At 37.3% G+C, this 11,484-nt stretch overlaps 1 protein-coding gene across 4 annotated transcripts in view; it reads left to right on the top strand.

The window, feature by feature from the left end:
- Positions 1–8: 8 nt before the first annotated feature.
- LOC103023525 (CREB-regulated transcription coactivator 2) overlaps positions 9–11,484 on the top strand; it is a 31,923-nt gene continuing 20,447 nt past the window's right edge. For 3 of the 4 annotated variants that reach the window (XM_015601314.3, XM_007233356.4, XM_015601312.3), the window contains exons 1-2: positions 9–231; positions 9,379–9,480. In XM_015601314.3, the coding sequence (XP_015456800.2) occupies positions 58–231; positions 9,379–9,480 (276 nt within the window). In that variant the 5' untranslated portion in view covers positions 9–57. The remainder of the gene's footprint in view (positions 232–9,378; positions 9,481–11,484) is intronic. The other variant, XM_007233355.4, reaches the window with a different exon arrangement.

Here is an 11,484-nt window from a genome sequence, read left to right as displayed (position 1 = left end):
CTGCTAGTCAGATCATTTCTGGACGGCTTGTATGTTGAAGTCACTGGGTTGTAGAAGATGTCCGCCGCGGGTGCAGGAGGTTGCGGACCCGGACCAGGACCCAGTGCCGGTCCTGGATCCGGGGCCTCCAACCCCCGTAAGTTCAGCGAGAAAATAGCTCTGCACACCCAGCGCCAGGCTGAGGAAACCGCCGCTTTCCAGGAGGTTATGATGGACATTACCTCGACTCGGGTAGGTTAGCTAGCGCTAGCTAGCGTCAAGACAGGAGGGAAACGGGGATGAGCCTCGGAGAGGAGGCCTGTCATTCGCTGAGCTGTGAGAATGAACTAGAGTAAATAACTAACGCTAACTAATAAAAACAGAAATTGTATTACCTACTATTTGTAGTTGTTAGCTATTTTAATGTTTTATACATATTTAATCACGTTCATTTATAAACTATGTGCTTGTAAAAATAATAGCTAATAGAAGTAGAAGTTTGTTGGTGGCAGCTCCCAAAAACCTCTCACTTAGCTAAGCTAAGCTATGCTAGCGTTGGATAGGTTAACATTAGCTGGTGTTCCTAATAAATAAGTCTGCTGATTAAGTTGGGTTAGCTAAGCTAGCTAGCTAAGTGGCTAAGCTAACTAGCTAAGGTTGCTAAGTGGCTAAATATTTCCTCAATGTTTTTAGCTACGGTTAGCTAGGTTCGCCTGCTAACTAACTGTAGCTAATCTAGTTAGCTAGCTTGCGGGCAACCGTTATCAGTGTGCCATAATGTTCATTGAAAAGAACACAGCTAACGCTATGTATATATATTTATTTACCGCACAAACTTGAGGCAGGAAGCTAAAGCTAACGCTAAGCTTGAGTGTTGAGTGGCTAGCGGAGGCTGCTCCGCTAACGCTAGCTAGCTTAGCTAGACTAAGCTGAAGCTCGCTGCGAAGTTGTCAGAGCTCAGTGAAAGTGGCAGGTCCCGATTTTGTGCAGCTTTGTTTTCAGTTTAACCATGTATTTGTCACATATCACGATTTGCCTGGTTTGTTAGAATAAGCTCCCCGAACAAAACCGCAGTGTTTACTCGGTTTTTACTGGCTAGTCGGGTTATTTCGCTGGTTAATAAACATTAGAGTGGAAGAAGTATAGGCGAGCTCAGCTGAACGACACTTGGCTGCCTCCCCAGCCGACCACTCACCGGAAAAGATAAGCAAATCTGACCTACAAGCCCTGTTTAATGTATTCAGCCGCTGTTTGGACTTCCAGCGACAGTTTTAAGAGGCGTGTTTTACCTCCGAGTTGATTGTTTTGGTCGAGATGCTTGCGAGCAAGCTGTCAACACCGCCGTCTACAAGTTAAAACATCCGAACCGCAGCTCCTCTAGTTAAACACATCCTATATTATTGACATAGTTAACCTGCCTGTTTAGCTAGCAGTCTGTTCAACGTGTTTTCCCTCCTTAATATCTTTGGAAATAAATATATCATATTGTAATTAGGACTGGGTGGTTTTAAAAAATGGAATAATCAATCTTATTTGTGGCAGTGATTTTCATATTGTGCACTTTTTTAACGAAAATACAAGGAGAATTTACATCATGGTAAATATATAAGCTGCATGCAGGGTTCAAGGGGTCTGCTTACTATTCATAAAAAATAAACAAATATTTAAAAAAAGTAAATAAATGGAAAGGAAACAATAGCTTGCGCATCACTTTAATTTGTGCTGTTTGATTACAAATAAAAAAACGAAGTTATTTATGTTAGTTAGTTATGGAAGAAGTCAAAATCAACAATCATTCATATAATTGAAAAATATTGAGATTTATATTTATTATTATTATTATTATTATTATTATTATTCTTTTTACAATATCTCCCAGCCCTACATGTAATGTTAGTTTTCAGGTAACATTAAAATGGGTGGCAATCATTAGGTTTTATGATACTCAATATATATCAAAAAAATATTAAATTGCAAAACAAAAACTATAGAATGTATGACAAAATTGATGTTTTGTCCCACCCCTAATGTTTAATGTGCTTTCTTTTTTGATAATTTCATGAGTAAAGTATGTATTCTTGTTTGTTTTGACACAAACGTATTGTGTACAGAACTAGGTTACTTTAATAGTTGATCAATATGACAATTTATATTATGATGGCTACAGTAATTGTATGATTACAGAGATTTAACATTTTTTGCATTTACATTTTTGGCATTGGTTAATGCTCTCACTTAGGAAGACATAGAATTGTGCATATCCAACTGAGCAGTGTTTTTACCCACTTTACCACACCAGTGTTTCTCAGTGCTTATTCTGAGTGCACCATGCCCTGCGTATGTTTGAGGTATCCCTGCTTTTAACACACACCCTGCAATTAAGGTTTTAATGATCTGATTATCTGGAGCAGGGAAAACAGTAAATGAGCAGGACAGTGTGCCTCCAGGACCAGTTTTATGAAACACTGCACTTTGTTTATAAATTGCGATATTCAAGATGCCATTTATTTACCCATGTCTTACATTACTGTTTTGTTAAACAGGACTGTTTTTCCTTTCTGTAATAGGACCTGCATTTGGTCAGTGTTATTAAAATGCTTATGACTAAAATAAGCTCAGAATTGCATTTTGTTTATCACAAAATAGTTGTGATTGTGGCCAGTTTTAGTTCAAATTTCTCATATTAAAAGCTTAAATACACATCACAGTGTTTTCAAATTATTATGCTTTTGCTTTTCGGGTATATTACTTTGGAAACTGATGTGCTTGTTATTGGTTAATGACTAAATTCAATTTTTATACACTTTAGACAAACTTAATGTTTAGGTCCAATGAAAACAGATATTTTATATTTATTAGTACTTGTTTGGTGTATTCACCTGGTTCGTATCTACTTAAATATGAGATTATTTATCCATCACTAGTTGTATGTAGATGTTTAATAGACCACACAATAAATTTAGTATAGGCAGACATATAACTCATTATGATTGCGTTACGAGACACGAGACAAGTTCTGATATGGTCGGAAGCAAATCTTCACCACATTCAACACACATGTAAATTAGAAACAGCCTTTTTCTGTATCAAGTCACAGTTAGTCAGAGCTTTCTGGAAAACTTTGAGCAGCATATTAGATAAGAACATTGCTGAGAATTTCAGACTGTGCTGTCTGATATTTAACATTTGATATTTGAGTGTACAGTTAGTAGGGGTGGGAATCGATTACTATCTCACGATTCGATTCGATTCCGATTTTGGGGGCCACGATTCGATTCAAAATCGATTTTTGATTCAAAACGATTTGAATTATAAAAATTTCTGCTTCTGGCTTATGAATCTTTTTGAAAAAAAAAAACCCTCCATAATATACACTGGTCCTGGAGCAAGTAATGTGTTACAAAAACAATAAAATGTGCAGGAATGTGGGTCCTCAGTGACAGAGGAATCACTGGGATATCACAATGACGTTAATGAACAATAAATAAATAATAAATAACACTGCTTTATTACCAGGCTACTAGCGGTGGTGTGTAGGTGACGCTGCTGGGCTGATGTGATGATAGCAGTGGAGCGCTAAAGTTCAGGAGCAGCTGCTGATTAACTAGTTAATTTAAGGTCGTTGTATTTCTTCAGAAAGGGGGCAGGAGGTGGAGAAATTAATTCATATTGTCCATTCCTTAATTCCTCTGTGATGAGGAGCTGAAATTAGCTCTGATTAGCTTATTTTATTTTTCCGTTCCGCCTTAAATGCTGCAGCCTGCTGCCACCTGTAGCGTTATTTAAGGTGGAACTGGAAAGTTAGCTTGTTAGCTAGCTAACAGTTACTGAAACTAACTACTAGCGATCTTTTTTATGCTTGTTATGAAGCATTCTGCCATAAAACATTAAAACTACACGTTAATCTAAGGTAATATAGTGCTTGTTCTGCCATCTTACCGGTGATTCTCAAACACCTACTACGCTCTGTGTGGGTCTGGAAGACCTCGGTTTGAAGGGACAAGCGGGTTGCCAGGTCCAACAAAAATACCCAGCCCAAAATCAGTCCAAAACCCGCCCCTCAGAATCGATTTTGGGACATTTTAAATCGATTCTGAATCGTAGTAAATGAGAATCAAGATTCTTATGTGAATCGATTTTTTGGCACACCTCTAACAGTTAGTAGGGTTTTAGTGGTATACCATTGTTGGGTGATCTGTGATATGTAAAATGATGGTTATCATACTGTGTATGTTTGCTAAGTTAGTATCAGTATTGGAAAAAATGTGACCAAGCACAGGCAAGACTCCTACTTATAAGAATCCTACTTATATGTCACTATTTTCAGAGTAGAAAAAAATAATAGATTTAATTGTGGAAATCAGCAAATCCAAATTAAAAAACAATTATTATTCAATAGTTTCAGCCGAGTCACTCCTCCTGTGGTAGTTATCGTTTAATGAGCTTAGCACACATCAGACCGGGGATGTTTATAGTACAGTGGTAAGCAGATGCCTAGTGCTGGCCTCGGATCTCTAATAATATAATCACCCCCATGCAGAGGTCCTGTTACTGTAGCCGATCATTTGTAAATCTCCTTTCTCTTTATCTGAGAACAGTCTTCCTGCTAAAACCTGGAGTGCTGTGTTTGTCAGTGCATCCAATCAGGCTAAAAGCAGCAGCATGCCTGGAGGAGACAGCTAGTGAGTGATAAACGCTGATTTAGGACTGCAGTCTAGCTGCGTGCAGCAGTTTAAATGTGCATATTAGTGGTGTTGTTACACCAGAATCTGACTTGTGAAAAGAATATGACTGATTATACACCAGCTCCATTATAGAACAGTCATTCTCCTGTCTGATAGAAACAATGTCAGGCTGCTGGTGTGTTTTAGAGTAAGCATGTTTGGAAATACAAAGTTCACTTAGCTTCATGCAGGGAGAGAGTTAAGTGCTGTTAGAACTATCTAAGGCTTTCTTGTGTAACTTATATATAAAATGGTTTCCAGCAGTGCTTTATAGTTAGGGTGGCCACCTTGACAATGTCCTCCTCGCATTGTGATGAGCATGAGTTATCCAGCACAGAACAACACAGGATCCTGATGTTTCTTTGCATCCTGGTATTGTCATTTACACACTACTTACACCCATCAGCAGCCACAACACACATGGGGTGGCTAATTGATAATTTGTACCTGCTTCATTATGATAATCTACAAATATAATACTACCTGAGGTGCTGCTGGAAGTTTTTATCACTTGAATGTATGTTTTATATTATTTTCTTTTTTTTGTTATTTACTTAAATGATTTTGTCAGATTTTCTAATGTTATACTCCAGTTTGAAGGCAGGCAGATGTTTTGGCCTCTAGATTCACCCAAAATGTGTTTTCTTGACCACGTCACTCCTATTTATAGACCTGCTTCGTTATTTATATTATCTATGAATCATTTAAGTCTTCATATGATTTTTGACTTGTCATGGTTCTGTAAACTCTGATCTGCTGTAACGTTGTTTGTATGCTCATTATACATTTAGTCAGATCCACTGATCATCTAGGAGCAAATTGGTAATCAGGCAGTTGTCCACCTCTTTCTCTGCTCTGTTCTTTAATGGTCAGGGCCACCACAGTGTACGTGGGTAATTCTCAGCATTTTAGTGACATAGCAGTGTGTTAGTGTTTTTAGTGTGTCTTCCACTGGATCTGTACCAGTGATTCGGACACAGCAGTGCTGCTGGAGTTTTAAACAACCCACTCTTTGTACTGGTTTGAGAATAGTCCGCCAACCAGAAATGAGTGTAAATGCTCTTAATAGGATGGAAAGTTTACTTGTGGTAGGGGATGTGGTTTGTGGTATTGGGCTGAGGGTGTGAATACATTGGTTTGATGCAGGTTGCAAAATCCTCTGAGAGGTCAGCTAAAAATCACGTGCATTGATCTTTTTCTTTCTGGAGTAATAGAATGTTGGCCATTAATAATCTAATATCTATTTATTTACAAACTAGTCAAATCTAAAATAAGCTGTTCTTTGATCTAAGTCTGTCACGATAGTTACGTCGATTTAACAGATAATATGTAATTGTGACCTTGATCATTTTTGTAGACCTCAAATGTGGGCCGTTATGTTTACCTTAGGAAGTAGAGCCTTTTTTAGGATTGATTTGCAACAGGTTCAGATCAGTTTTGGTGTAGCACTGACATAAGCTGGGTGGCTAACTGCTAATTTAATTTAATTAATTTTATGCTAACATCTGAATAAATAAAAAACTGTAAAGACCTTTGGAAAGAACTTTGCATTAGTAGATTTTAAATGTGTGTGCTAATGCATCAACAGGACATCACATGATCAATAATAATAAAGTATGATCACTGACAACCTGACTACAACTCAGCTGCCTCATGTAATGAACAGAAATGTCCTTCAGACAGTCTGATCCTGTCAATCACTTTATTTCCAATTCCTCTAATATACCAGAATAACATTTTTAAACTGATTTCTGGGGAAAAATAAAAGATGTGTCCATATTAGGTCAAGGAACACTAACTGCTGGGAATTATAGGCTGGAATGACAGTTTATAGGGGAGAAATATGACGGGGGAACAAGTGAACTACACATTGTACTGCCAGCAGTTTGAGTGGCGTTTTACTGTCTGCTTTTCTACACTCTGCAGTAGGGGTGGGAATCGATTACTATCTCACGATTCGATTCGATTCCGATTTTGGGGGCCACGATTCGATTCAAAATCGATTTTTGATTCAAAACGATTTGAATTATAAAAATTTCTGCTTCTGGCTTATGAATCTTTTTGAAAAAAAAAAAACCCTCCATAATATACACTGGTCCTGGAGCAAGTAATGTGTTACAAAAACAATAAAATGTGCAGGAATGTGGGTCCTCAGTGACAGAGGAATCACTGGGATATCACAATGACGTTAATGAACAATAAATAAATAATAAATAACACTGCTTTATTACCAGGCTACTAGCGGTGGTGTGTAGGTGACGCTGCTGGGCTGATGTGATGATAGCAGTGGAGCGCTAAAGTTCAGGAGCAGCTGCTGATTAACTAGTTAATTTAAGGTCGTTGTATTTCTTCAGAAAGGGGGCAGGAGGTGGAGAAATTAATTCATATTGTCCATTCCTTAATTCCTCTGTGATGAGGAGCTGAAATTAGCTCTGATTAGCTTATTTTATTTTTCCGTTCCGCCTTAAATGCTGCAGCCTGCTGCCACCTGTAGCGTTATTTAAGGTGGAACTGGAAAGTTAGCTTGTTAGCTAGCTAACAGTTACTGAAACTAACTACTAGCGATCTTTTTTATGCTTGTTATGAAGCATTCTGCCATAAAACATTAAAACTACACGTTAATCTAAGGTAATATAGTGCTTGTTCTGCCATCTTACCGGTGATTCTCAAACACCTACTACGCTCTGTGTGGGTCTGGAAGACCTCGGTTTGAAGGGACAAGCGGGTTGCCAGGTCCAACAAAAATACCCAGCCCAAAATCAGTCCAAAACCCGCCCCTCAGAATCGATTTTGGGACATTTTAAATCGATTCTGAATCGTAGTAAATGAGAATCAAGATTCTTATGTGAATCGATTTTTTGGCACACCTCTACTCTGCAGTCAGTACATCGCATCAATAGCTGTAAAAGCCTGGTTGGTCGTATTAAACTGTTAGTAATAAAATGAAGCTAGTTACAGTAGTTAATTGAATGTGAGGAGGCGGAGGGCCATGCTGAAGTGAGCATGCCGTGTGGAGAATTGATTAGACCCCATTGTCTGTCTGAGCTGTCCTTGAGCACGGTCTATCTCATGTGGCCTTGCAATTGGATAGCACTCCAGCGTTTTATTCTCATTTCAGTTGATTAGTAAACACTGATGCAGTGTCGCGTTGGCTCCAACACAAAACAGTATTGTCACTGTCACTTATGCTCATGATTTAAGCCTTTTAAAGCCGTGGAATGTGAATTGCTGTGGGTCTGGGCGTGTGGGAACAAAAGCTTGTTTGTAATATTTGGAGTGGGCTAGAACACTGAGGCGGAGGAACAGCATTATTACATTGGTACTTGGTGCAGTCTCAAAAACATGCTTTGCACAGTGAAATATGTCTGTGGTTAGAGTTTTTGGGTTGAAATTCTGTAATTTTATTTTTGTTTTATTGTTTTTTTTTTGTTATTATGAACAGTGATTTTATTTATTTAGTGACTATTTATGTCAACCTCTTATGTCTCATATATTCTGTATATTCATATATAAATATGTTCTAAGGATCACTGGTTTACCAGTACACGCTACTTTGGCATCAGCAGCCAGAGTACAATTGGCCTTTCTCTCTCTTGGTGGGTGATTGATCTGCATAGGCATCTGTTAGCTGATGTATGAGAGCTGGGTTGCTTTGCTTACCTTCAAATGAGCTGGCTGTCTGAATTATGAATACTGTGCTGGTGTAGTGATATGGTGGGAACCTGATAAGTGGTTGTGGTAATTGGCCAATATGGGAGAAACTTTTATTAAAGTTTTGTATGTATTTCTGCAAGTCTGCGTTGTACACAATCTGCAGCCAGTCTGTGCATTCACCTTTAGAATCTTGGAGCCAGGTGTGTGTTGCTCTTGTAAGTGAAGGCCTCATTCACTGAAACTTCATTATAGTATAATCATTACATCACAGAAAAGCAGCCTGAAGGGGAGGGAGGAAAGAAGGCCACTATTGTTACGAGTGAATGAGATGCTGCTAAGCAGCGAAATGGCAAAAGACAGAGAAAAAAGGAGAATTAAAACAAATATTTACAATGCTGAGCATTTATTTATTGGAATTGCCCAGGACTGCATATTATGAGTTTAGACAATCCAGTGGGGTTCATTTTTGTTTTTGTAGTGCTGGGAATTAACTAAAACACCTTAACAGTCCTGGTCTTGCATTAAAATGATAGTCTAATTAGCAATACCTCCAAAACATCTTTGACATATAATATGCTTAAAAGTAAAATATGCGTTCGTTAGCGTTCAGCTTGTCTTCTGCAATTTTATTGCATTTTTAGATCATGGATGAAAAATAACCTGAACTGTTATTATGTCTAGTATGCTGATGAGAGCTATAGATGGTGTAAATGACTAAGAAAAATACCACACATCAAGACAACTCTTGGTTGTCTCATGTTTTATATGTTGTTATTATACAGTATCTTGCTTTATTTAAGTTGAAACAAATATTGTAAAGAGATAAAATGATTTATACTATATAATACTTAAAATGCCATTTGTTTTTTTATTACTACTTACTGTTATTTATTGACTGTGGTTTAAAACTGTTCTTTCAAAACTGTAGAGAACATAGAGGATATTGTGTACTTTTATGTGTGAAATATTTTGCTTATCTCTGCTTCTGTAATAAGAATGTTCTTACTTTTTGCTTCTGCAGATTCAGGCTCAGAAGGTTCGGCTGGCCAGAACACAGGGCCCTTACTATGGCGGCTCTTTACCAAACGTCAATCAGATCGGCAGGAACACCCCCGACCTTCAGGTACTGTTACTGATTGCATCAGTTTATTTTAGGCTGGGTCTGGAGCTAGTTGTGAACCAGCCTCTCCAAAAAGATTAAATTGTTTGATCAGAGAATTGGGACGTGAACTGTTTACTTGTTGAAGCAAACAAGGTGTGATAAATGTTTATTAAAGTGTATTAAGTGATTATATAATTCCATATGTGCAGGAAACAGCAACTACATGTTCTTATTAAGAGTAATTTTCCTGGGAAAAGTCACATCATGGCAGGCTGTAAAAAATATAGTGCAGTCTGCTAAGTGAATGTGAACTGTAGTGAAAATATTCAAATTTTGATTGCAGTGACACAGTACTGAAATAATAGCATGTCAGTATCAGCAGTGTCAGTTATTATAAAGTTTTTAGTGCTGTAAAGTATTAGCCTCCTTTCTGAACTCCTGAATTTGTAAACCCTTTAAACAATAAATTACATTGTATGTTAAAACAAAACATACCAGTCTGCTTGCTGGTTGTGCAGAGAGTGGAGGTGGGTCAGTGGTGTTGGTGAAGAAGCCTCCCTTGGAGATGTGCGCAGGTGCAGCAGCCACAATAAGCCCAAAAATTATCAAGTCAAACAGCATAAACTCTTTATAATGTTTTTTTAAGATTTCATCAATTATTTTAAAATTGATTTCAATAATGGTAATCTGATATTCGGTTTAAACAGATGAAAGGCTGGTCTTGTTTCCTTTACTGGAAATAAGCGCCCGGTCACGTTGCAAAGACGGCCACCAACTGAACTGACTTTTGCATCTATGTATGTCATTAAAAAACTCTTAGACTCTTCTTATTCATCTCTCCAAAACATATTTTCCCAAAACTCAGTAAGATCATCTACGTAGGGGCTTTGTGATGACCCTAAAATGAGCATTTACATTCTTCTTGGTTAGAAAGGCTTTCTCTGTACTGTTTTGCTGTGGATCTCATTCTTGCCTAGTGTTTTACTGATAGTTGAGTCATGACCACTGACCAAGAGAGGAATGCACTTCTTTAGATGTTGTTTTTGGTCCTTTGTCATTTACTGGAGGATTTTATGCCTTGCTTTTCAAGGGCTTTCCTTGGAAGTTTAACTACTATTCCAAACTTTCTGCATTTAGATACTATATTTCTGAGTGTAGTTCAAAGGAACCTGGATGTGTAATAATTTCCAGATTTTGAGGTTTCAATACCTTTTGTGAGTGCTTTATTTTAAAAAGAAAACTGTTTGCTTCTATAGCACAATGTATCTGGCTGGACAGCCTTTTTATTTAAAGCAGGGCTGGGCAATATTTCAGTATCAATATACATTGTAATAATGTTACAGCATCCATCGCTGGCTGTGGTTTATTACAGGTTATATTTCAGGAATTGGTAAATGAATACTTCAGTTTGTAGGTTCAGATTACTCCCCTAAATACACAGCAGAATTATATTGTATTAACCAAATTAGGAAATATATTGTTAAAAAAAATTCCCATAAAGTCTAACTCTAATTCCAGCCCCAAGGTTAGTCCCACTATAAAATCAGACTAATTGGGTGCACAAATTATTAGGGCTGCAACTAATAACTATTTTAGCAGTCGAATAATCTTATGATTATTTTTTTCGATTAGTCGGTAAGTCACGATTTATTTTTTGCCATGCCCTTTATTTGCACTTCCTACTGCCGAGGCTCCTGATCCAGTGCATATTTTACTGCACATTGACAGTTAAACATTTAGGGCCCTAGAACATTTGTGCAGTACATTCTTAAAAGTTTGATACAACGTATATTATAGGAAACATTTGCACAGGCTGGATGTTGTTTAAAGGACATTAAGATATTCTAGTATACTTGTATGTCTTCAAATGAGATGTAAATATTAACAGAATATATATATTCAATATAAAATTGTCAATTTTTGACATTTTTTTATAGTCGACATTGTCAATTATGTCGACTAATCTTTGCAGGCATACATATTATTAAATTATTTGTAGAATAAATTATTAAGAAAAAAATTTGA

This window comes from Astyanax mexicanus, chromosome 6, assembly GCF_023375975.1.
Source record: "Astyanax mexicanus isolate ESR-SI-001 chromosome 6, AstMex3_surface, whole genome shotgun sequence".
Lineage (NCBI taxonomy): Eukaryota > Metazoa > Chordata > Actinopteri > Characiformes > Acestrorhamphidae > Astyanax > Astyanax mexicanus.
Note: the sequence above shows the minus strand (reverse complement) of the source record. Positions and strands in the feature narration are given on the sequence as shown.